At 42.4% G+C, this 26,849-nt stretch overlaps 1 protein-coding gene across 1 annotated transcript in view; it reads left to right on the top strand.

The window, feature by feature from the left end:
• DCC (DCC netrin 1 receptor) overlaps positions 1–26,849 on the top strand; it is a 496,140-nt gene that overhangs the window by 454,811 nt on the left and 14,480 nt on the right. Inside the window, exons 21-23 of the mRNA XM_071730797.1 lie at positions 1,923–1,955; positions 15,061–15,126; positions 18,336–18,498. Coding sequence (XP_071586898.1) covers positions 1,923–1,955; positions 15,061–15,126; positions 18,336–18,498 — 262 coding nt within the window. The remainder of the gene's footprint in view (positions 1–1,922; positions 1,956–15,060; positions 15,127–18,335; positions 18,499–26,849) is intronic.

Raw genomic sequence — 26,849 nt, 5'->3', positions numbered from 1 at the left:
AATTAAAAAAAAAAAAAAAAAAGAATCAGAATGAAAAAATCCATCCATGGATTGGGATGATGCTCTTAGCCCTGTGGTTTGGTTTCAGGTGGAGGGGTGGGATGGGTCTTCTGGGGTCTCCAGCTTGGGGTCTTTCTGGGTCCCTTCTGACTTTGGGGTCCTTCTGGCTTTGGGGTCCTTCTGCTTTGGGATCCTTCTGGCTTTGGGATCCTTCTGGGTCCCTTCTGACTTTGGGGTCGTTCTGGGTCCCTTCTGACTTTGGGATCCTTCTGACTTTGGGATCCTTCTGACTTTGGGATCCTTCTGGCTCCCTTCTGACTTTGGGGTCTTTCTGGGTCCCTTCTGACTTTGGGATCCTTCTGACTTTGGGATCCTTCTGACTTTGGGATCCTTCTGACTTTGGGATCCTTCTGACTTTGGGATCTTTCTGAGTCCCTTCTGACTTTGGGATCCTTCAGGCTCCCTTCTGACTTTGGGATCCTTCTGGCTCCCTTCTGACTTTGGAATCCTTCTGGCTTCCTTCTGACTTTGGGATCCTTCTGACTTCCTTCTGACTTTGGGATCCTTCTGGTTCCCTTCTGGTTTGGGATCCTTGTGGCTCCCTTCTGACTTTGGGGTCTTTCTGGGTCCATTCTGACTTTGGGATCCTTCTGACTTTGGGATCCTTCTGACTTTGGGATCCTTCTGACTTTGGGATCCTTCTGACTTTGGGATCCTCCTGGCTCCCTTCTGACTTTGGGATCCTCCTGGCTCCCTTCTGACTTTGGGATCCTCCTGGTTCCCTTTTGGTTTGGGATCCTTGTGGCTCCCTTCTGACTTTGGGGTCTTTCTGGCTCCCTTCTGACTTTGGGATCCTTCTGGCTCCCTTCTGGCTTTGGGATCCCTCTGGCTCCCTTCTGGCTTTGGGATCCTTCTGGGTCCCTTCTGACTTTGGGGTCCTTCTGACTTTGGGATCCTTCTGGGTCTCTTCTGACTTGGGATCCTTCTGGTTCCCTTTTGGTTTGGGATCCTTGTGGCTCCCTTCTGACTTTGGGGTCTTTCTGGGTCCCTTTTGGTTTGGGATCCTTGTGGCTCCCTTCTGACTTTGGGGTCTTTCTGGCTGCCTTCTGACTTTGGGATCCTCCTGGCTCCCTTCTGACTTTGGGATCCTCCTGGCTCCCTTCTGACTTTGGGATCCTTCTGGGTCCCTTCTGACTTTGGGGTCCTCCTGATTTTGGGATCCTTCTGGTTCCCTTTTGGTTTGGGATCCTTGTGGCTCCCTTCTGACTTTGGGGTCTTTCTGGGTCCCTTCTGACTTTGGGATCCTTCTGGCTTTGGGATCCTTCTGGCTTTGGGATCCTTCTGGCTCCCTTTTGACTTGGTTCCTTGCTGACTTTGGGATCCTTCTGGCTTTGGGATCCTTCTGGCTTTGGGATCCTTCTGGCTTTGGGATCCTTCTGACTTTGGGATCCTTCTGACTTTGGGATCCTTCTGACTTTGGGATCCTTGTGGCTCCCTTCTGACTTTGGGATCCTTGTGGCTCCCTTCTGATTTTGGGATCCTTGTGGCTCCCTTCTGGCTTTGGGATCCTTCTGGGTCCCTTCTGGCTTTGGGATCCTTCTGGGTCCCTTTTGACTTGGTTCCTTGCTGACTTTGGGATCCTCCTGACTTTGGGATCCTCCTGACTTTGGGATCCTTCTGGCTCCCTTTTGACTTTGGGATCCTTGTGGGTTCCTCCTGACTTTGGGATCCTCCTGACTCCCTTCCAACTCCTATCCTGCCATTCCCTGCTTCTCACTTCTCCAGGACATCTCTGAAAAAAAGGGAATGGTCGATATCCTCCTGCCCTCCCGTTTCCCCATCCCGGCCCGCCCTGAGGCCACAGTTGATGGGCACTGTCCCCTTTCTGGCCAGCCTCTAATCCCAGTGTCTCTTTCTTGCAGTGGAACACCCTGACAAGATGGCAAATGACCAAGGTATGGTGCTTTTCCTGTCACCTTTCCTTTTGGGACCCTGGGTTTGGGTTGGTTGGGAGGATCCGTACTGGGAGGGGACCTCAGACCCGATGAGGAAGGGGCTGGAAGATTTAGGAATCCTCTCCCTAAAGTTCTGCTCAGCTGCTGCTTTGCCAGGGAAGATGGGAATTTTCAGGAGAGGGAATTGTTTTGGCTCTTTTTAGAGGGAGTAATTAAAATATCAAGCTGCTTTGGGGGAAATAAAGTTGGAGGCTCTCTGCTGCACTCCTGAAGAATTCACCTCAAGTATCATTAAGCTCAGCATCATTGCCAGGCTCCTTTCCCACCCTTCCAAGGGGTAGGGAAGAAAAGTTCAAAAGCCTGAGGGTGAGAAATGATAAATCATCTTTTTTTTGGCAACAGCAGCTCTTTAAAGAAAAGTAGATTTAAAGACTAAACTCTTTAAAGAAAAGTTTAGTCAACTTTTCAAGGAATTATCATTAATGTTTCCCAATCAGAGCTCCCATCTCCTCTTGAATCCTTAGGAAGTTTGTGGCTAGAATTTTTTATTATTATTATTATTTTTATATTATTATTTTTATTACTATTTTATTTCCTTTAACCCTATTTATTCCTCAGTATTTATTTGATTTGCAGTGAGGGCACTGAACATTTCTGTGTCTTACCCCTGACAGTAAGAAAACTCAGGCTGGGGCTTGAGAGGTTTTTTTGGAATTGAACTCTCTCTTCCCTCTGATTTAAAAGTTCAAAAGCCTGAAGGTGAGAAATGATAAATCATCTTTTTTTTGGCAACAGCAGCTCCTTAAAGAAAAGTAGATTTAAAGACTAAACTCTTTAAAAAAAAAATTTAGTCAACTTTTCAAGGAATTATCATTAATGTTTCCCAATCACAGCTCCCATCTCCTCTTGAATTCTTAGGAAGGCTGTTGCTAGAATTTTTTTTTTATCATTATTATTATTATTTTTATATTATTACTTTTATATTATTATTTTTATTGTTATTTTATCCACTTTAAACCTATTTATTCCTCAGTATTTATTTGATTTGCAGTGAGGGCACTGAACATTTCTGTGTCTTACCCCTGACAGTAAGAAAACTCAGGCTGGGGCTTGAGAGGTTTTTTTGGAATTGAACTCTCTCTTCCCTCTGATTTAAAAGTTCAAAAGCCTGAAGGTGAGAAATGATAAATCATCTTTTTTTTGGCAACAGCAGCTCTTTAGCCAAGTTTAGTCAACTTTTCAAGGCATTATCATTAATGTTTCCCAATCACAGCTCCCATCTCCTCTTGAATCCTTAGGAAGGCTGTTGCTAGAATTTTTTTTTTATCATTATTATTATTATTTTTATATTATTACTTTTTTATTAGTATTTTTATATTATTATTTTATTTCCTTTAAACCTATTTATTCCTCAGTATTTATTTGATTTGCAGTGAGGGCACTGAACATTTCTGTGTCTTACCCCTGACAGTAAGAAAACTCAGGCTGGGGCTTGAGAGATTTATTTGGAATTGAACTCTCTCTTCCCTCTGATTTAAAAGTTCAAAAGTCTGAGGGTGAGAAATGATAAATCATCTTTTTTTTGGCAACAGCAGCTCCTTAAAGAAAAGTAGATTTAAAGACTAAACTCTTTAAAAAAAAAATTTAGTCAACTTTTCAAGGCATTATCATTAATGGTTCCCAATCAGAGCTCCCATCTCCTCTTGAATCCTTAGGAAGTTTGTGGCTAGAATTTTTTATTATTATTATTATTTTTATATTATTATTTTTATTATTATTTTATCTACTTTAACCCTATTTATTCCTCAGTATTTATTTGATTTGCAGTGAGGGCACTGAGCATTTCTGTGTCTTACCCCTGACAGTGAGAAAACTCAGGTTGGGTCTTGAGAGGTTTATTTGGAATTGAACTCTCTCTTCCCTCTGATTTAAAAGTTCAAAAGCCTGAAGGTGAGAAATGATAAATCATCTTTTTTTTGGCAACAGCAGCTCCTTAAAGAAAAGTAGATTTAAAGACTAAACTCTTTAAAGAAAAGTTTAGTCAACTTTTCAAGGCATTATCATTAATGTTTCCCAATCACAGCTCCCATCTCCTCTTGAATCCTTAGGAAGTTTGTGGCTAGGATTTTTTTATTAGTATTATTATTTTTATATTATTATTTTTATTGTTATTTTATCTACTTTAAACCTATTTATTCCTCAGTATTTATTTGATTTGCAGTGAGGGCACTGAGCATTTCTGTGTCTTACCCCTGACAGTAAGAAAACTCAGGCTGGGGCTTGAGAGGTTTATTTGGAATTGAACTCTCTTCCCTCTGATTTAAAAGTTCAAAAGTCTGAAGGTGAGAAATGATAAATCATCTTTTTTTTGGCAACAGCAGCTCCTTAAAGAAAAGTAGATTTAAAGACTAAACTCTTTAAAAAAAAAATTTAGTCAACTTTTCAAGGAATTATCATTAATGTTTCCCAATCAGAGCTCCCATCTCCTCTTGAATCCTTAGGAAGTTTGTGGCTAGAATTTTTTATTAGTATTATTCTTTTTATATTATTATTTTTATTGTTATTTTATCTACTTTAAACCTATTTATTCCTCAGTATTTATTTGATTTGCAGTGAGGGCACTGAACATTTCTGTGTCTTACCCCTGACAGTAAGAAAACTCAGGCTGGGGCTTGGGAGGTTTATTTGGAATTGAACTCTCTCTTCCCTCTGATTTAAAAGTTCAAAAGCCTGAAGGTGAGAAATGATAAATCATCTTTTTTTTTGGCAACAGCAGCTCTTTAGCCAAGTTTAGTCAACTTTTCAAGGAATTATCATTAATGGTTCCCAACCACAACTCCCATCTCCTCTTGAATCTTTAGGAAGTTTGTGGCTAGAATTTTTTATTATTATTATTATTTTTATATTATTATTTTTATTACTATTTTATCCACTTTAAACCTATTTATTCCTCAGTATTTATTTGATTTGCAGTGAGGGCACTGAACATTTCTGTGTCTTACCCCTGACAGTAAGAAAACTTAGGCTGGGGCTTGAGAGGTTTATTTGGAATTGAACTCTCACTTCCCTCTGATTTAATCCCACTTCCCTCTGATTTAAAAATTCAAAAGCCTGAGGGTGAGAAATGATAAATCATCTTTTTTTTTGTAACAGCAGCTGTTTAGCCAAGTTTAGTCAACTTTTCAAGGAATTATCATTAATGGTTCCCAATCAGAGCTCCCATCTCCTCTTGAATCCTTAGGAAGGCTGTTGCTAGAATTTTTTTTTATCATTATTATTATTTTTTTTATATTATTACTTTTATATTATTATTTTTATTGCTATTTTATCTACTTTAACCCTATTTATTCCTCAGTATTTATTTGATTTGCAGTGAGGGCACTGAACATTTCTGTGTCTTACCCCTGACAGTAAGAAAACTCAGGTTGGGGCTCGAGAGGTTTATTTGGAATTGAACTCTCTCTTCCCTCTGATTTAAAAGTTCAAAAGCCTGAGGGTGAGAAATGATAAATCATCTTTTTTTTGGCAACAGCAGCTCCTTAAAGAAAAGTAGATTTAAAGACTAAACTCTTTAAAAAAAAAATTTAGTCAACTTTTCAAGGAATTATCATTAATGTTTCCCAATCACAGCTCCCATCTCCTCTTGAATCCTTAGGAAGTTTGTGGCTAGAATTTTTTATTATTATTATTATATTATTATTTTTATTATTATTTTATCCACTTTAACCCTATTTATTCCTCAGTATTTATTTGATTTGCAGTGAGGGCACTGAACATTTCTGTGTCTTACCCCTGACAGTAAGAAAACTCAGGTTGGGTCTTGAGAGGTTTTTTTGGAATTGAACTCTCTCTTCCCTCTGATTTAATCTCACTTCCCTCTGATTTAAAAGTTCAAAAGCCTGAGGGTGAGAAATGATAAATCATCTTTTTTTTTGGCAACAGCAGCTCTTTAGCCAAGTTTAGTCAACTTTTCAAGGAATTATCATTAATGTTTCCCAATCACAGCTCCCATCTCCTCTTGAATCCTTAGGAAGGCTGTTGCTAGAATTTTTTTTTATCATTATTATTATTTTTTTTATATTATTACTTTTATATTATTATTTTTATTGCTATTTTATCTACTTTAAACCTATTTATTCCTCAGTATTTATTTGATTTGCAGTGAGGGCACTGAACATTTCTGTGTCTTACCCCTGACAGTAAGAAAACTCAGGTTGGGTCTTGAGAGGTTTTTTTGGAATTGAACTCTCTCTTCCCTCTGATTTAAAAGTTCAAAAGTCTGAGGGTGAGAAATGATAAATCATCTTTTTTTTGGCAACAGCAGCTCCTTAAAGAAAAGTAGATTTAAAGACTAAACTCTTTAAAGAAAAATTTAGTCAACTTTTCAAGGCATTATCATTAATGTTTCCCAATCACAGCTCCCATCTCCTCTTGAATCCTTAGGAAGGCTGTTGCTAGAATTTTTTTTTATCATTATTATTATTTTTTTTATATTATTACTTTTATATTATTATTTCTATTGTTATTTTATCCACTTTAACCCTATTTATTCCTCAGTATTTATTTGATTTGCAGTGAGGGCACTGAACATTTCTGTGTCTTACCCCTGACAGTAAGAAAACTCAGGCTGGGGCTTGAGAGGTTTATTTGGAATTGAACTCTCTCTTCCCTCTGATTTAATCCCACTTCCCTCTGATTTAAAAATTCAAAAGCCTGAGGGTGAGAAATGATAAATCATCTTTTTTTTGGCAACAGCAGCTCCTTAAAGAAAAGTAGATTTAAAGACTAAACTCTTTAAAGAAAAGTTTAGTCAACTTTTCAAGGCATTATCATTAATGTTTCCCAATCACAGCTCCCATCTCCTCTTGAATTCTTAGGAAGTTTGTGGCTAGAATTTTTTATTTTTATATTATTATTTTTATTGTTATTTTATCTACTTTAACCCTATTTATTCCTCAGTATTTATTTGATTTGCAGTGAGGGCATTGTGCATTTCTGTGTCTTACCCCTGACAGTAAGAAAACTCAGGCTGGGGCTTGGGAGGTTTATTTGGAATTGAACTCTCACTTCCCTCTGATTTAAAAGTTCAAAAGCCTGAAGGTGAGAAATGATAAATCATCTTTTTTTTTTTTGGCAACAGCAAAAGTCACCAGGAAGTTACCAGGATTTCCCTTTGTGCTAAAAGGGAGAGAAACCCCCAGCCAGGTTTAGAAATTCATCCTCTGTGATATTCCAGGATGTGGTTTCTTGAAAGAAGTAGAACTGCAGAAATTATAAAATTAAAAGCTGCTTGTGCTCAGGATGATTTGATTTTATTTGATTTTTTTGCCCCACAGAACACACAAATTGCAAATATCAGCTTCCAGTGTCTAAAAAGAATGTTTAAAGGTTAAAAGGGGTGGGTTAAAAAGAAGCCTGAAAGTAAATTGTCAGGATCTTTTTCTCAGATTTGCATTTAAAACATTTTTCAAGCCTAGGAGAGGCTTCAACTTGTTAGGGAAGGCTGAAAAAGTTCAGTTTGCAACAAGAAAAAAAGGGGAAAAAAAGGCTGGATGGAAGCTTTGTGCTTTAGTTCTTCCCTGAGCTCCTTGCTCTGAATTTCCTCACTCTGGAAAAATGATTTGTGTCATTAGGAGAGAAATATTGGCTTTTCCTGGGCAGCTGGGATATTCTGCATTCTGCTTCTTTTCTGCATTTCCTTAGGCTTGTTGGTACCTCACTGAATTCCCATTTTTGTGTGGGATGGATCCCATAAAATCTCAGGGCTTCCCTCTGCACTGCCCTGATCTTTGGGCACCTCTGTTCAAACCAAAAAGACATCAATCTGCTCCAAGCAGAAGCATTAAACCAAACCAAATCCAACTTTCTAAAAGCTGCTTTACCTTAGAAACCACCTGAGTTAATTCTTTAATCCTCCTGAAGGAATTCCTACAGTGGGAAGTTTGGAAATCACTCTGGGATTTGGCCACAAATGGAATTCTGCTGGACTTGACCTGGATTAACTCTGGGAGGGCATCAGACTCCTGGTTCCTAAATTCAGGAAGGAAAATTCCCTTCTGGCAGAGCAATTTGGAAGGTGTGGCTTGGGTTTGAGCAAAAACCCTGAGGTTTTAGAGGTGGGAAAGCTTGGAGATCCCAGATCAGCTCCAAAGAGATGGAAAAAGGGGGCAAAAAAGGGAAGTGGAGAGGAAAATTTGGGGAGATCTTTGAAGGTCTTGACCTTTAGGGTTTCTTGGTCAGAGGAAATCAACTCCTTGGGACCAACTGCTGGAAGAAGAGAGGATGGAGGTGGGAGTCACCCCCCTGACTTCTTTCCTGCCCAGTTTGGGTCCAGGGAATGAGGAATTCTGGTCCAGAGAATTAATGGAATGGAAACAACCCTTCCAGGATGCTGGAATTGGAAGGGTAAAAAGAGGAGCAGTGATGTCTGGAGCAGCAAATCACCCATTTCCCAAGCCCTTAAATCTCAAGTGGGTGCCATAAAAATGTCAGCTTCTTCCCAGCTTTTGGGTTTGGAGCTGGTGGAGCTGAGAGGATGGAAAAGCACTGAAAATGGGACTGGAAAAGGAAGAAAAAAAATGAAAAATTCAAGTTTGGATGCTGAAGAGAGAAGTTTTGTCACAAACCTTGGAGAGGTGACCAGATGAGCTGTGGTGGAGGCTTCCTGGAGTCTTGAAAATTCTGATTTTCATCAAACCCAGGCAAAGAAGAGATGAATTTGCTGGGGTTTATCTTTCCATGGCTTTTATTTGATAAAACAATTAAATCCTTTAGTTTGTGGTTTGTCAATATAGGATTTGTCACCAGCTCTGTGGTGCCATCATCTTTGGAAAAGCCAAAAAAAAAAAAAAGCTGATTTTTGCCTTTGAATTGCAAATGTTTTTTACCATCCTCTGTAAATTTTGCTAAAAGGAAAGATGAGCAATTTGGAAGGAATATTTCTCTTTATTTCAGGGATTTGCAACACAGTTTGGTTGCTCAATTGCTTTCTGAAAACCTTCCTCCCATGAAATGGGTCATAAAACCCATCCATATATCACTATGGAAAATTCTTACCTATGGAAAAAGTGTCATTTTTTTGTTATTATTGGTTTTTTTTGGTTTTTTGTAATATGGCATCAGGCATTTTAAACCATAAACTGGATCTTTACAGTTCAGATTTAACCTTTACTGCCACACTTGGATGTCTCCTGTCCTGATACCTGGGATTCCCCCCCCAAAAAATATGGAGAAGATCATCAGAGACAAAAATCCCCAGCTTTTTTTTCCAGTTCCCAAGGAAAACAGTGGTCTGAATTGCATCCAAGCCAGAGGAACACAGGTGCTTTTCCAGGTTGATTTTGGTTCTCCTAAACAGGGAATGAATACCAGGTGCTTCACCCCAAATTGGCAATTTTACACCTCAAGAATAAATAGCCCCCCACTTGCTTCAGCTTCCAGAGGAAGAGCAAAACCCAGTCCCATCCCAGCCTGGAATCCCAGAATGGGCTGGGTTGGAAGGGAGCTCAGAGCTCATCAAGTCCAAGCCTTGCTCCACTCCCCCCGTGGTTCCCAGCCCATGGCACTGAGTGCCACATCCAGGCTCTTTGGAAATATCTCCAGGGCTGGAGAATCCACCCCTTCCCTGGGCAGCCCATTCCAAGGGCTGATCACCCTCTGGGGAAAGAAATTCTTTCTCATGGCCAACCTAAACCTCCCCTGGCACAACTTGAGACCTCTTGTGCCCTCTTGTCTTGCTGAGAGTTGCCTGGGAAAAGAGCCCAACCCCCCCCTGGCTCCAACCTCCTTTCAGGGAGTTGGAGAGAGTGATGAGGTCTCCCCTGAGCCTCCTCTTCTCCAGCCTCAACACCCCCAGCTCCCTCAGCCCTTCCTCCCAGGAATTCTGCTGCTGGATCCCTTCCCAGCCTCCTTGCTCTTCTCTGGACCTGCTCCAGCACCTCAAGCTCCTTCCTCAGCTGAGCTGAGCTGAGCTGAGCTGAGGGGCCCAGAACTGGACCCAGGACTCAAGCTGTGGGCTCCCCAGGGCTGAGCACAGGGGCAGAATCCCTTCCCTGGACCTGCTGGCCACGCTGTTCCTGAGCCAGCCCAGGATGCCATTGGCCTTCTTGGCCACCTGGGCACACTGCTGCCTCCTCTTCAGCTTCCTGGCAATCCAGACTCCCAGCTCCCTTTCTGCCACTCTCTGCCCAGCCTGGAGCTCCCCAGGGGGTTCTTGTGGCCAAAGGGCAGGACCCGGCCCTTGGAATCTTCAACCTCATCCCCTTGGCATCAGCCCAACTCTCCAGTCTCTCCAGGTCCCTCTGCAGAGCCCTCCTGCCTTCCAGCTGATCCACACTCCCCCCAGCTTAGTGTCAGCTGGGAATTTGCTGCTGATGGACTCAATGCCCTCCTCTAAATCCTCACTCAAGATATTAAACAGCACTGGGCCCAACACTGATCCCTGGGGGACACCACTAGTGACCGGCCGCCATTTTGATGCAGCCCCGTTCAGCACCACTCTCTGGGCCCGGCCCTCCAGCCAGTTCCTAACCCAGCACAGAGTGCTCCTGTCCAAGCTGGAATTTGGATTTCTGCTGGTTTTCCATGTTGGATCATTGCCATTGGGATGCTGCTTGCCCAGCTGTTCCTCTCCTGCTTTTCCTGCAGGGAAAAGGCTGCTGGTACCTCTCCAGCCCAATATTCCCTCCAAACCAGTCACCTCATCTCATCCTGTGCCTCCAGAAAGCTCTGAGTTTCTTTTGTGGATTTTTTTCTTTTTTTTTTTTTTTTTTTTTTTTTCCTTTTTTTTGTTCATTGCAAGGTTGAGCAGCTCAGGTCCTTTTTGAAGAGCTGCATTCTCAACAACCCAGTTCCTGAAAGGAACCTCCAGGAAGGCTGGAGAGGGATTTTTCCAGCCATAGGACAAAGGGAAATGGTTGGAAACTGCAGGAGAAGAGGCTCAGCCTGGATCTAGGGAGAAGTTCTTCAACAGGAGACTCTGGAACAGATCCCAGAGAAGCTGTGGATGCCCTTTCCCTGGAGATGTCCAAAGCCAGGTTGGATGAGGGCTTTAATTTTTATTTTAGAGCAAATGGAAATGGTTTTTTTTTTCCTCTAATGGCACCTGGGATGCAGTAGTGGGAAAAGGATTTTTTTTTTTCAGACACTTGAGTCACTGAAAGCTTTGACAGACAGACCTGGGGGAAAAAGAGAAGTTAAATGGAGAATTGATAGGCTGGTTCCTAGAGATGCAGATTTTGGTGCTTTTGAAATTTATGGTAATGCAATTCATTTTGAAAAAAAAAGGAAAATCAAGTTTCAAGGCTCTTTAACCTCCAGGAAATAGGCAGTCCTCAAAGAAACAACCTGATTAGGCAAGGTGTGGTCATGGTTTATTCCTAGAAATGGAATAATACAAAGGAAAAAAAGCTCTGGGAGAAGTTGAAGTTCACTCTCTGACCCAAAAAAAAAAACCCAAATAAGATCTGGTGGCTGCTGAGTGATGTTCATCACTTTCTGGGGAACACTGAGGGGTTGCACCTAAGGTTGGTGGGGTTGGGGAAGAGATAAAAATAATGGTGATCACAGTGCCAACAGCCAAGTGCAGTAAAACACTCAAGATGAAGTAGAAAAATTTTGTTTAGTTTGCTTTTTTTTTATTTTATTTATATTTATATAAATATGTATTTATATATATTATTTATATTTTATTTTATTATTTTTTTAATTTTATTTATTTTATTTTATTTATATTTATTTTAAGGTAGCCAAAACCTCAAGCTTTGGAGCTAAGGGAAGTGAGAGCCTGCCTCTCACTGTCTTGTGTATAAAGCCTTGAAAATTGTTCTTAAATTAATCTAAAAAGCACCAAACTTCAGAGCCAGGGATGCAGAGTGAGTTTTTGGAGTCTTCAATACACTGAATTTTTTTTTCCTGATGTTTTAGGCTCTCACTGAGGTTTTTATCACTGAGGTGATTTAATCCCCATCCCCAAAGTGCTTGGATTTCCATCCTTCTCCAAATCTGGAATAATATTTGTGTCTTTTAAGAGCAGGACAGAGCTGAATTCCCCCAAATTCCATCTTGCCTTGCCCTGACCCAGAGGTTGAAGACCTCTTGCTGAGGAGTTCTTTGTGGTCCTGTCTCTGAGCAGAAGTTGGGAATTTTTTAGATACTCTCAGTGAGTAAAACTGGAAAATTCTGCTGCCTTGGGCTGGTTTACAAAACTTTAGTGTAGTAGAAACATTTTTAGGCCAAGAACCCCCAAGGATTGGGTGCTGTATCCCAAAGAAATTTGCTTGGAGCCATCCCAAAGAAATTCTATCACCAAACTGGGAGCAGAAAAGAGCTGGGCAGCGTTTTATATAAATTATTTTGCAATCAAAACCTTGTATAATGCCTTGAAAAGTGTTCTTAAATCATCTAAAAAGCACCAAACTTCAGAGCCAGAGATGCAGAGTGAGTTTTTGGAGTCTTCAATACACTGAATTTTTTTTTCCTGATGTTTTAGGCTCTCCCTAAGGTGTTTATCTCTGAGGTGATTTAATCCCCATCCCCAAAGTGCTTGGATTTCCATCCTTCTCCAAATCTGGAATAATATTTGTGTCTTTTAAGAGCAGGACAGAGCTGAATTCCCCCAAATTCCATCTTGGCTTGCCCTGACCCAGAGGTTGAAGACCTCTTGGTGAGGAGTTCTTTGTGGTCCTGTCTCTTACCAAAACTTGGGAATTTTTTAGATACTCTCAGTGAGTAAAACTGGAAAATTCTGCTGCCTTGGGCTGGTTTACAAAACTTTAGTGTAGTAGAAACATTTTTAGGCCAAGAACCCCCAAGGATTGGATCCTGTATCCCAAAGAAATTTGCTTGGAGCCATCCCAAAGAAATTCCATCACCAAACTGGGAGCAGAAGGGAGCTGGGCAGCGTTTTATATAAATTATTTTGCAATCAAAACCTTGTATAATGCCTTGAAAAGTGTTCTTAAATCATCTAAAAAGCACCAAGCTTCAGAGCCAGGGATGCAGAGTGAGTTTTTGGAGTCTTCAATACACTGAATTTTTTTTTCCTGATGTTTTAGGCTCTCCCTAAGGTGTTTATCTCTGAGGTGATTTAATCCCCATCCCCAAAGTGCTTGGATTTCCATCCTTCTCCAAATCTGGAATAATATTTGTGTCTTTTAAGAGCAGGACAGAGCTGAATTCCCCCAAATTCCATCTTGGCTTGCCCTGACCCAGAGGTTGAAGACCTCTTGGTGAGGAGTTCTTTGTGGTCCTGTCTCTTATCAAAAGTTGGGAATTTTTTAGATACTCTCAGTGAGTAAAACTGGAAAATCCTGCTGCCTTGGGCTGGTTTACAAAACTTTAGTGTAGTAGAAACGTTTTTAGGCCAAGAACCCCCAAGGATTGGATCTGTATCCCAAAGAAATTTGCTTGGAGCCATCCCAAAGAAATTCCATCACCATACTGGGAGCTGGGCAGCATTTTATATAAATTATTTTGCAATCAAAATCTTGTATAATGCCTTGAAAAGTGTTCTGAAATTAATCTAAAAAGCACCAAACTTCAGAGCCAGGGATGCAGAGTGAGTTTTTGGAGTCTTCAATACACTGAATTTTTTTTTCCTGATGTTTTAGGCTCTCACTGAGGTGTTTCAGTGTGGACTTTATATAAAAAAAAGAATTAACCCTGCCCATTCTCCCACTGGGACTCCATTTTTTCTGAGCATTATAGAACTCTGGGCTCACACCATTTTTTTGCAGGCTGAGGTGCAGCCTTTAGAGTGTCAGAATTACAATAATCCTTACAATTTCTTTCTATTTTCAGCTGCTTTTCCAAACATTTTGCATCCTTGGTTCAAATTGTTGGAGCTGTGCAATTAGGCTGATTGAGAAGATGATTACCTTGAAGTCTGAGCTGATGAGAATCAGCAACCAGTTATTTAGGGCCATTCATCACCAAATATTTTTATTTTTTTTTCCAAGTTATGCACAGGAAGATTTTGGGCAAGCTCCAGAAATAGGAGATGGAGGGCACAGCAGCAACAACTGGAGGAAAGGGAGAAAATGTGGTTTTTTTTTTTTTGCTAATTTGCCCCAAGATCCAATATAGACAGTGATGGTTTGGTGTAGAAAAGTTCTGGAATAATTCCTGGTAATTCCCTGCCATGCAAAAAATTCTCAGACTTTTTCCATTATCATTTCACCAACCCAAAAATCTTCCTCAGGAACTGTTTGGGACCTAAAAAAAAAAAAAAGATTCTTCTGGAGGGGGTGTTGATGAGCTGGGAAGATGTCCCCTTGTCCCCAACCCAGGCCACTTGGTTCCTTGGATTTAAATTAAAGGTTCCTTGGATTTAAATTAAAGGTTCCTTGGATTTAAATTAAAAAAAAAAAAATTATGGCCACACCTGGGGCTTTGCTTCAGTGCAGCATGACCAGGCCAAGAGCAGGGCTTGGTTTTTACCAGAAAAGCAGCTTTTAACCCAAACTATTTCTGATTATCCCACAATTTTAGAGATGTGGAGGAGCTGGGCAGGACTTTCCCAACCTTTGTGATTCTCCTTTTCTTCCATGTGAGGGAGCAGAGCAGAAATGTGGCCAAACCCATCATGGCCCAAAGCTGATAAAGAGAAGAAAATAAAAGACCTCAATTTTTATTATTTTATTTCCAACTTTTAATTTGGAATTAAATTTATTTAATTTCCAAGTGGGAAATTTATTTGAAATTGTAATTTTAAATATTTGAATTTCCAAATGTTGCCTCAACATGTTGGGACTAATAACAATACCCCTTCTTTTTTTCCTTTATTTTGTTTTTTTTTATATATATTTGAGTTAGAAGCAACCTTTCAAGAAGGAAAATAAATTAAATAAAGCTTAATTAATAGCAGTGAGAAGTCATTAAGCAGCTGCCTGGTCCCTTTCCATCACCAGCAGAGGGGGCACAGCTGGATGCTGCCAGCCCACCTCTGCTCCTCACATCTGGAGGAGGGAAATAATGAAGAGACCAAAGCAAGGGCTGAAATTCAGCCCCATGGGATGAATCTCCTCACCCTGTTGAATGGTTTAGAGGTTGAGTTCCCAGGTTTCAGGTGTCTGAGCCTTTTCTGATGGATTTCTCTGCCCCACAGGTCGCCACGGGGATGGTTCCTTTTGGCCAGTGGACACCAACCTGATTGACAGGAGCAGTCTGAATGGTAACTACAAGCTCCAGACAACCCTGTTTCATTATTCAGTGCACTTTGGGTGATATTTCTCTACTTTTCTTCTCTTTATTGATGATTATATTCTCTTTATTCTTCTCTTTATCCTCTCTCGCATGGCTTGGAGGCCACCCCCTTGCCCACAGGTCTCCTACTTTCTGTTTTTTTAGGGTGAAAGTTTTCTCAGCTGTTGAAAATCCCATCAATTGTATAAAATAGATATTAAAAAGCATTTATTTCCCACAAGGGTTGCCCCTGGAGGGATTTTTAAAGCCCATGTGCTGAGAGCCATGGGGAAGTGGTGGCCTTGGCAGTGCTGGCTTAAGGGTTGGAGTTCATAGAATCCTAGAATCCCAGAATGGGCTGGGTTGGAAGGGACCTCAGACCTCCTCAAGTCCAAGCCTTGCTCCACTCCCCCCGTGGTTCCCAGCCCATGGCACTGAGTGCCACATCCAGGCTCTTTGGAAATATCTCCAGGGCTGGAGAATCCACCCCTTCCCTGGGCAGCCCATTCCAAGGTCTGAGCACCCTCTGGGGAAAGAAATTCTTTCTCATGGCCAACCTAAACCTCCCCTGGCACAACTTGAGACCTCTTGTGCCCTCTTGTCTTGCTGAGAGTTGCCTGGGAAAAGAGCCCAACCCCCCCCTGGCTCCAACCTCCTTTCAGGGAGTTGGAGAGAGTGATGAGGTCTCCCCTGAGCCTCCTCTTCTCCAGCCTCAACACCCCCAGCTCCCTCAGCCCTTCCTCCCAGGAATTCTGCTGCTGGATCCCTTCCCAGCCTCCTTGCTCTTCTCTGGACCTGCTCCAGCACCTCAAGCTCCTTCCTCAGCTGAGCTGAGCTGAGCTGAGCTGAGGGGCCCAGAACTGGACCCAGGACTCAAGCTGTGGCCTCCCCAGGGCTGAGCACAGGGGCAGAATCCCTTCCCTGGACCTGCTGGCCACGCTGTTCCTGAGCCAGCCCAGGATGCCATTGGCCTTCTTGGCCACCTGGGCACACTGCTGCCTCCTCTTCAGCTTCCTGGCAATCCAGACTCCCAGCTCCCTTTCTGCCACTCTCTGCCCAGCCTGGAGCTCCCCAGGGGGTTCTTGTGGCCAAAGGGCAGGACCCGGCCCTTGGAATCTTCAACCTCATCCCCTTGGCATCAGCCCAACTCTCCAGTCTCTCCAGGTCCCTCTGCAGAGCCCTCCTGCCTTCCAGCTGATCCACACTCCCCCCAGCTTAGTGTCAGCTGGGAATTTGCTGCTGATGGACTCAATGCCCTCCTCTAAATCCTCACTCAAGATATTAAACAGCACTGGGCCCAACACTGATCCCTGGGGGACACCACTAGTGACCGGCCGCCATTTTGATGCAGCCCCGTTCAGCACCACTCTCTGGGCCCGGCCCTCCAGCCAGTTCCTAACCCAGCACAGAGTGCTCCTGCCTGAGCCAGGGCCTGACAGCTTTTTCAGGAGAATCCTCTGGGAGTTGATGATCTTTAAGGTCTTTTCCAACCAAAATAATTCTTAAACAAAATTATAAAATGGGTTTTACGTTGCTCTATTTCAATTTCAGCTTTCTGCAGAAAGCACCCTTTTAAAAGTTTTATTCTTATTAATTATTCCTGTTCTAAAATAGAAAGAAATGAGAGAGAACCCTGTGGATTAACCAGAATTAGCTGAATTTAATTGTTGGAGGGTGTGAGAAGAACTCCTTCTTCCTGCCCCCATCTCTGGTACCTAACAAAGCATCCTCATCTCATGTTTTTGGATGAAAGAACAGACAAAGTTCCTTCCAATGAGGTATTGAGGGAGCTTTGCAAGTACAAAATAATTACAAGGCCCAGAGCTGATTAACTCACACTGATTATTTCCCTCAGGCAAGACAGGGAGGGAATGCAGAATTTCTGGGACTTTTTTTTTTTCTCTTCTACTTCCCTGCCCTGTTTTCTCCTGCTCTTGGTAGTATTTCATCATAAATATTTAAAAAGGGACTTTGGGGAAGTTAAAAGAGTTTCTGGTAGAAAAAACACGGGGAGAAAAAGAACCTGTCTTGCTTGTTTTATGTGGGATATTTTTTCAATGCCTTTTACTCAGCCTGGAGATCAAACCCTAAAATCTTGGGGATTTTTGAGCTAGGCTGCTCTAAGGCTGAACTATGACCCTTGTGGCTTCTGATCTTCTTCAGCTGCCTGAAAAAGCTGTGAGAAAAGGGGAAGTTATTGAAATGGAGTCATTAGTTAAGTGAAGAAAGAATATTATCAGGTCAGGTAAATCAAAGCAGGATTATTTAATTTAAATTCCATTTATTCCTCCCTAAAACTATTGTTTGGCATCATTTCTGCTTTTTCCTTTCATGTTCAGGTAAAATGAGAGCCCAGACAAATATTCTTTAATTTCTCCAGCTGAGGATGCTGCCAGATGAGTTATTTTCCTGGTGATATCTTGGGCATGCTCAAGCCCAGCTTTTCCTTTTCCATCCCACTGCATCCACTATTTAGGGTTTTTCCCAGCTTCAGAGCAAAAATATTTAGGGTTTTGTGAGGGTGTAATCTTCCAGGGTTCCTACAAGCAGACAGAGCAGCAGGATTGCTGCATGCACATTATGTATGGTTTTGGGGGGCTTTATCCAACAAAAGAATAAAAATAGAAACTGTGTCATTCCCAGGGCAAAAAGGGCAAAATAGTTGAGGGCTTTTTGAGTGGGATTTGGCCCCAGAAGTTTTCTGCTGAGCTCAGCAAAAAATGGAAGAGAATGAGGTGTGTGGGTGGCTGCAGAACTGACCAGTGAAGCCAGGGCTCAGGTTGGCTGATTTTTAAAATATAGATTTGCTTGTAAATACTGAGAAAGCCCATGCAGGCCATAAAAAAAAATCCATAGTCCTTGTATTGCCATTTTCAGCTGAGAGCAGCAAAACTGAGGTTTTAGGTTATTAACCAGGTGATTAACACCCAAAAAAAAAAAAAAAGTGCAAAAAAAAAAAAAACCCGTGCAAAGTGGTTACTACTAAATATTTTTCTCTTAAATATTTTTCTCTTTTCTGTCCTGCTGTAGCCAAGCCATGAATTTCAGCTCTTTGTGAAGCCACCTTCACCTCCATCTCCTCTCCCAGGGGATCCCAGCCTTGGGGGGCTTGGATTTTTTTGGGTGCTTCTTGCAGCAGGTGCCGAGCTCATCCATCCCGGTGCTGACCCATCCCTTCCTTGTCTTTCCTTTTTCCAGAGCCTCCCATCGGGCAGATGCACCCTCCCCATGGCAGTGTCACCCCCCAGAAGAACAGCAACCTCCTGGTCATCCTGGTGGGCACAGTTGGGGTGATCACAGTGGTGGTGGTGGTGGTGGTGGCCGTGGTCTGCACCCGGCGTTCCTCGGAGCAGCAGAGGAAGTAAGTCCTGGAGGCAGGGAAAAGGGGGAGAAGGTAGGGATCTGCTCAGCTTCCAGCTGGATAAAAGGGAAGTGGAAGGGTTGAAGACTGGCCCAGAAATTCAAGCAAACCACAGATGCTCACTGTTAATGTCCCTTTCCTCCCTGAGAAAGGGAAGAGGGAGAATTAAGGAGACTGATTCTCTGCCTTTAACACAGCTTGAGTGAAACAGGAATGATAAATAGGAAAAATCACTAAATATATAAAAAAAACCAGGAAAATTGATACCTTGTTCCTCCCCCTTTTCCCTCAATAACTCACATCACCACGAAAACCCAGGCTGGAATCCTGGGAGCTTGAGGCAACCACACAGATTCAGGCTGGGATGGATCAGGAGCACAGGCAGAGGAAGGGATGGAATCCTCCCAGGATGCTGAAGCAAACAGGGAGAGGAGAAGAAGGGGAAGCAGGAAAGGGTTTGACCCTGGTGATCCCTCAAATTTATCCTGAGGATGAGGTAGATGGGATGGAATCCTCTGTTTGGGCAACTTTGGTCATTTATCTTGGCTGTTCCTCCCCACAGGAGGGGTTCAGGTGTGACCTCTTTACTCCTTTTCTCCTTTTGGAGGGCAAAATATTCCTCAGAGCTGAGCAGTGTCCTTGTTCTGCATCCCAGTCTCTGGCTGTAACTATAACCATGGAGTGGGATCAGTCCCAGAAGCAAACACTGAGAAACTTGCAGCTGAAAATAAAAGTCCAGGACAGAAAATCACCTTTCTCCTGGCCCAAACCAGGACAGGAAGCTTCCTAGCTTGCCCATGGGAATGATAAATATTTGCATGGCCATAGATTTTGCATGTGCATAGAATCCCAGAATGGTTTGCATTGGAAAGGGATCCTAAAACTCATCCATTCCCAACCCCTTTCCATGGGCAGAGACACCTCCCCCAGCCCAGGTTGCTCCAAGCCCCATCCAACCTTCAACATTTCCAGGGATGGGGCAGCCACAGCTTCTCTGGGAATCCTGGCACAGGGGCTCAGCACCCTCAAATTTAGGAATTTCATCCCTATGTTTAACCTAAATCTCCCCTCTTCCAGTTTAAAACCATTCCCCCTCATCCTATAACTCCATGCCCTTGCCAAAAGTCCAACTTTCTAATCCCCATGTCCAAAAACTACCCAGTTTCACAGATTTTATTTCAGGAGTCATTTTTGCCTTAAAAAAAAAGTAATAATAATAATAATAGAGTCACAGACTGGTTTGGGTTGGAAGAAACCTTAAAGTTAATCTAATTCCAACCCTTTTCCATGGGCAGGGACACCTCCCACAGCCCAGGTTGCTCCAAGCCCCATCCAACCTTCAACATTTCCAGGGATGGGGCAGCCACAGCTTCTCTGGGAATCCTGGCACAGGGGCTCAGCACCCTCAAATTTAGGAATTTCTTCCCAATGTTTAACCTAAATCTCCCCTCTTCCAGTTTAAAGTCATTTCCCCTCATCCTATAACTCCAAGCCCTTGTCAAAAGTCCAACTTTCTAATCCCCATGTCCAAAAACTACCCAGTTTCACAGATTTTATTTCAGGAGTCATTTTTGCTTTAAAAAAAAATTAATAATAATGATAATAATTTTTAAAAAGAGTCACAGACTGGTTTGGGTTGGAAGAATCCTTAAAGTTAATCCAATTCCAACTCCTTTCCATGTGCAGGGACACCTCCCCCAGCCCAGGTTGCTCCAAGCCCCATCCAACCTGACCTGAGACACTGCCAGGGATGGGGCAGCCACAGCTTCTCTGGGAAACCTGGCACAGGGGCTCAGCACCCTCAAATTTAGGAATTTCATCCCAAAGTTTAACCTAAATCTCCTCTCTTCCAGTTTAAAGCCATTCCCCCTCATCCTATAACTCCGAGCCCTTGCCAAAAGTCCAACTTTCTAATCCCCATGTCCAAAAACTGCTCAGTTTCACAGATTTTATTTCAGGAGTCATTTTTGCCTTTAAAAAAAAGTAATAATAATAATAATAATAGAGTCACAGACTGGGTTGGATTTGGGTTGGAAGAAACCTTAAAGTTAATCCAATTCCAACCATTTTCCAGAGGCAGGGACACCTCCCCCAGCCCAGGTTGCTCCAAGCCCCATCCAACCTTCAACATTTCCAGGGATGGGGCAGCCACAGCTTCTCTGGGAAACCTGGGAAGGGGCTCACATATTGACATTTATTTCTAAAAATGCTTTAAAAAAGGGTGGTACAGGGTCAGAGGACAAAAAAAGTTCCATTTTTTACTGAATTTACTGGAATCATCTTTGGGCAGGTCAAGCCTGCGCAGGAGTTTTTCACAGGCAGAGGGATAAGTGTTTTTTCTTTGAATATTTTTAATTTTTCAAGAAGAATGCTCTCATTTGGCAAAGGGCCTGTGCTTTTAGGAGTGCTGGGCTAGCTGAATGATGAAATGATTTGAAAATCTGCTGCTATTGTGAGTCTTAGCACCCAAAAATCAGGTCATCTTCTTCTGGAGACAATGGGAATTCTTCTGCTGAGTAGAGTTGGGTTAATCAAGGCTGAAGCTCTTTTGACTTTGTAAGGGGAAAAGAAATCACAAGAATGAGGGAAAAAAAAAAAAAAACAAAAAAAGATTGATTTATCCAGAATTGGGTGTCCAAGGGCAGGTCCTGTCTGACCAACCTGAGCTCCTTTTATCATCAGGTGACTGCCTGGGGGATGAGGGGAAGGCTGTGGATGTGCTCTACCTGGACTTCAGCAAGGCCTTTGCCACCGTCTCCCAGAGGATTCTCCTGGAAAAGCTGTCAGGCCCTGGCTCAGGCAGGAGCACTCTGTGCTGGGTTAGGAACTGGCTGGAGGGCCGGGCCCAGAGAGTGGTGCTGAACGGGGCTGCATCAAAATGGCGGCCGGTCACTAGTGGTGTCCCCCAGGGATCAGTGTTGGGCCCAGTGCTGTTTAATATCTTGAGTGAGGATTTAGAGGAGGGCATTGAGTCCATCAGCAGCAAATTCCCAGCTGACACTAAGCTGGGGGGAGTGTGGATCAGCTGGAAGGCAGGAGGGCTCTGCAGAGGGACCTGGAGAGACTGGAGAGTTGGGCTGATGCCAAGGGGATGAGGTTGAAGATTCCAAGGGCCGGGTCCTGCCCTTTGGCCACAAGAACCCCCTGGGGAGCTCCAGGCTGGGCAGAGAGTGGCAGAAAGGGAGCTGGGAGTCTGGATTGCCAGGAAGCTGAAGAGGAGGCAGCAGTGTGCCCAGGTGGCCAAGAAGGCCAATGGCATCCTGGGCTGGCTCAGGAACAGCGTGGCCAGCAGGTCCAGGGAAGGGATTCTGCCCCTGTGCTCAGCCCTGGGGAGGCCACAGCTTGAGTCCTGGGTCCAGTTCTGGGCCCCTCAGCTCAGCTCAGCTCAGCTGAGGAAGGAGCTTGAGGTGCTGGAGCAGGTCCAGAGAAGAGCAAGGAGGCTGGGAAGGGATCCAGCAGCAGAATTCCTGGGAGGAAGGGCTGAGGGAGCTGGGGGTGTTGAGGCTGGAGAAGAGGAGGCTCAGGGGAGACCTCCTCACTCTCTCCAACTCCCTGAAAGGAGGTTGGAGCCAGGGGGGGGTTGGGCTCTTTTCCCAGGCAACTCTCAGCAAGACAAGAGGGCACAAGAGGTCTCAAGTTGTGCCAGGGGAGGTTTAGGTTGGCCATGAGAAAGAATTTCTTTCCCCAGAGGGTGCTCAGACCTTGGAATGGGCTGCCCAGGGAAGGGGTGGATTCTCCAGCCCTGGAGATATTTCCAAAGAGCCTGGATGTGGCACTCAGTGCCATGGGCTGGGAACCACGGGGGGAGTGGAGCAAGGCTTGGACTTGAGGAGCTCTGAGGTCCCTTCCAACCCAGCCCATTCTGGGATTCTAGGATTCTGGGCTTTCATCAGAAGGTTGGCCACTTGGCAATGTGTTCTGCTGTCCACTGATGAAAAAATCTGAAGCTTTTTGGATTTGCTGTTTCATTTTTATATTCTGGGCAGGTGAATCTCATCTGAGGTGCCCCAGACAAGTCTAAGTGAAGTGGAAAAAAATAAAAATAAAAAAATCAGGCTATAATAATTAAACAACAGAACTTAAATGTAGCTCGAGAGGCAAAATCCTGGGCAAAGCAGCAGTGTAAAAAGGAAAAAAAAACAAACAAGCTTAAGCAAATTTAAGTCCTCTAGAAGAAGGAGGATGTGTCAGTTTATGTTTGGAAAAGCCCAGAGGAGGAATTAACAGAAATATAATCAACTCCAAACTAAAGGGAATGAGTTGGCAGCCACCAAAAGCCTCCAGTAAAGATGCTCCTGGGTTCTGCACAGGCTGAGCTTGCTCATCCAGAGAGGAGCAAAGTGGTAGGAGGGGTAGGTGTTGGTTTCAGCTTTTCAGGATTGGCTGGAAACAAAATTTCAGACTGAAAAAATATTTTTTTTTCACCCGTGGACACTGGGAGGGGAAATTTCTGCAGGCAGAATCATTGTGTGTTCTTTTTTAATTTTTTAGACAAGACCCCTGTGTATTGAATTCCTTTTGCTCCAGCCCAAAAGGCAAAATACACATTTTTGCCAGGTTCAAATGAGGAAAAAAATTCTATAAAATACTAAATAAGGATAATAAAGGTTAAGGAATGGTCACATTTATTGCTGAGCATCATGACAGCAGTGCAGGTTACATCTTACAGGGCTGTTACTCCTGTGTCTTGCTTCCCTCCTCCATCAGAAGACATCCCACCAGCCCAGGACTGGATGATTACCCAGGATTTGGGATTTTTTTTCCCCAAGGAAAAACTTTTAACAGGAGAAAAATTTTATTTCTGAGCTCTCCAGCTGGCGACAGCTTCAGGTGTTGTTAAAAATAGAAATTAGGCTGGGTTTTTATAACCTGAAGTGTGTTCAGATGCAAATGGTGGCAACAAAGAGGGGGTAATTATTTTGTGTAATTATTTGTGTAATTATTTTTTTTGAAATTACCCTGGAGTAATTATTTTGTGTAGCATGAGGATGGTGTTAGGAGCTACGTGTTGCTGGGTACCATCTGGAACCACTGCCCAGGCAGCATCGTGCTGGAAACTATAAAAATAAGCACCAAAACTTGAATTCTTTATTTTGATTTTATTAATAAGCACCAAGACTTTATTTATTTTGCAAGTACTGCTGTTGTTATTCAGGATTGCCACAAATAAATATAGAAATTATAAATAAATATCTGAAGGGCAGAGCTGAGCTGGTGGTTTTATAGCCATCCTTAGGATAAAAATTTGTATTTTTATTTCACATTGTAAAATAATGGATCCCCAGAAATTCTGCCACCTGGGAGGACTTTTTCACTTCCAAACTCCCTGTTTTCCCAGTTATAAAATGGGGAATCAGCTTGAATCCCACTGACCCCAACTTGTGAGCCATCCCATTCCCTTGGTTCAGCTGCTCCTGAAGCTTTTCTGAGCATTTTTTAGAGGATTCAGGATCTTTTTTTTTTTTTAACTTGGTCAGATGCTAAGGTTGGATTAAAGTGCTTTTAATTAGTCCTGTAGGTGTTAATCAAGCTGGTGCAAGAAGATATTTTGTGCTGTAGTTGTTATTCCTGGTCCTTGGAATATTATCCTTTAAAATTATTAATTTGGGGCAATGAGAAAATTAGGAAATAATAAAATATTATAATTAATTTTGAGCAGAGGCCAATGTTCTGCTGGCTTCTGGGCCAGAAACCAAACCTCACCTCCCCTTCTGACTCTCCAGATCCTTTTTAAAATTAATTTTTCATCCCTAGGGAAGTTTTTGGGGTCTGGAGCAGCCAAAGAGCCTGAATTAATTCCTGAATTTAGGGAGTTTTGGAGGGCTGGGGGTGTTTCTGCTGCAGCCCTTGGGTTGAGCTGTGTGTCCAGTGACTTGGGGGCTGAAATTACTCAAGGCTGGGGAAATTAATTTTTTTTTTCAATTGAAAGAAGAAAAAAAACTGCTCTGTCCCAATGGGGAAAAAAGGAATTCCTTGGTTAGAGCCAAAATTATGATTTTTTTTTCTGGGTGAGACAGAAAGAACATTTTTTTTTTTTAACTTGGTCAGATGCTAAGGTTGGATTAAAGTGCTTTTAATTAGTCCTGGAGGTGTTAATCAGTGGTGCAAGAAGATATTTTGTGCTGTAATTGTTATTCCTGGTCCTTGGAATATTATCCTTTAAAATTATTAATTTGGGGCAATGAGAAAATTAGGAAATAATAAAATATTATAATTAATTTTGAGCAGAGGCCAATGTTCCGCTGGCTTCTGGGCCAGAAACCAAACCTCACCTCCCCTTCTGACTCTCCAGATCCTTTTTAAAATTAATTTTTCATCCCCAGGGAAGTTTTTGGGGTCTGGAGCAGCCAAAGAGCCTGAATTAATTCCTGAATTTAGGGAGTTTGGGGGCTGGGGGTATTTCTGCTGCAGTCCTTGGGTTGAGCTGTGTGTCCAGTGACTTGGGGGCTGAAATTACTCAAGGCTGGGGAAATTAATTTTTTTTTTCAATTGAAAGAAGAAAAAAAACTGCTCTGTCCCAATGGGAAAAAAGGAATTCCTTGGTTAGAGCCAAAATTATGATTTTTTTCTGGGTGAGACAGAAAGAACATTTTTTTTTTTTAACTTGGTCAGGTGCCAAGGTTGGAATGAAAATGCTTTTAATTACTCCTGTAGCAAGAAGATATTTTGTGCTGTAGTTGTTATTCCTGGTCCTTGGAATATTATCCTTTAAAATTATTAATTTGGGGCAATGAGAAAATTAAGAAATAATAAAATATTATAATTAATTTTGAGCAGAGGCCAATGTTCTGCTGGCTTCTGGGCCAGAAACCAAACCTCACCTCCCCTTCTGACTCTCCAGATCCTTTTTAAAATTAATTTTTCATCCCTAGGGAAGTTTTTGGGGTCTGGAGCAGCCAAAGAGCCTGAATTAATTCCTGAATTTAGGGAGTTGGAGGGCTGGGGGTGTTTCTGCTGCAGTCCTTGGGTTGAGCTGTGTGTCCAGTGACTTGGGGGCTGAAATTACTCAAGGCTGGGGAAATGAATTTTTGTTTAATTGAAAGTGACAAAAAGAAGAAAAAAAACTGCTCTGTCCCAATGGGAAAAAAGGAATTCCTTGGTTAGGACCAAAATTGTGATTTTTTTTCTGGGTGAGACAGAAAGAACATTTTTTTTTTTTTAACTTGGTCAGATGGTAAGGTTGGATTAAAGTGCTTTTAATTAGTCCTGGAGGTGTTAATCAGTGGTGCAAGAAGATATTTTGTGCTGTAGTTGTTATTCCTGGTCCTTGGAATATTATCCTTTAAAATTATTAATTTGGGGCAATGAGAAAATTAAGAAATAATAAAATATTGGAATTAATTTTGAGCAGAGGCCAATGTTCTGCTGGCTTCTGGGCCAGAAACCAAACCTCACCTCCCCTTCTGACTCCCCAGATCCTTTTTAAAATTAATTTTTCATCCTTAGGGAAGTTTTTGGGGTTTGGAGCAGCCAAAGAGCCTGAATTAATTCCTGAATTTAGGGAGTTGGAGGGCTGGGGGTGTTTCTGCTGCAGCCCTTGGGTTGAGCTGTGTGTCCAGTGACTTGGGGGCTGAAATTACTCAAGGCTGGGGAAATTAATTTTTTTTTTCAATTGAAAGTGACAAAAAGAAGAAAAAAAGCTGCTCTGTCCCAATGGGAAAAAAAGGAATTCCTTGGTTAGAGCCAAAATTATGATTTTTTTTCTGGGTGAGACTGAAAGAACATTTTTTTTTTTTAACTTGGTCAGATGCTAAGGTTGGATTAAAGTGCTTTTAATTAGTCCTGGAGGTGTTAATCAGTGGTGCAAGAAGATATTTTGTCCTGTAGTTGTTATTCCTGGTCCTTGGAATATTATCCTTTAAAATTATTAATTTGGGACAATGAGAAAATTAACAAATAATAAAATATTATAATTAATTTGGAGCAGAGGCCAATGTTCTGCTGGCTTCTGGGCCAGAAACCAAACCTCACCTCCCCTTCTGACTCTCCAGATCCTATTTTAAAATTAATTTTTCATCCCCAGGGAAGTTTTTGGGGTCTGGAGCAGCCAAAGAGCCTGAATTAATTCCTGAATTTAGGGAATTGGAGGGCTGGGGGTATTTCTGCTGCAGCCCTTGGGTTGAGCTGTGTGTCCAGTGACTTGGGGGCTGAAATTAATCAAGGCTGGGGAAATTAATTTTTTTTTTCAATTGAAAGTGACAAAAAGAAGAAAAAAAGCTTCTCTGTCCCAATGGGAAAAAAGGAATTCCTTGGTTAGAGCCAAAATTATGATTTTTTTTCTGGGTGAGACAGAAAGAACATTTTTTTTTTTTTAACTTGGTCAGATGGTAAGGTTGGAATTAAAATGCTTT

This window comes from Heliangelus exortis, chromosome Z (genome assembly GCF_036169615.1).
Source record: "Heliangelus exortis chromosome Z, bHelExo1.hap1, whole genome shotgun sequence".
NCBI classification, from domain to species: Eukaryota; Metazoa; Chordata; class Aves; order Apodiformes; family Trochilidae; genus Heliangelus; species Heliangelus exortis.
This window is presented reverse-complemented; position numbering and strand designations above follow the sequence as displayed.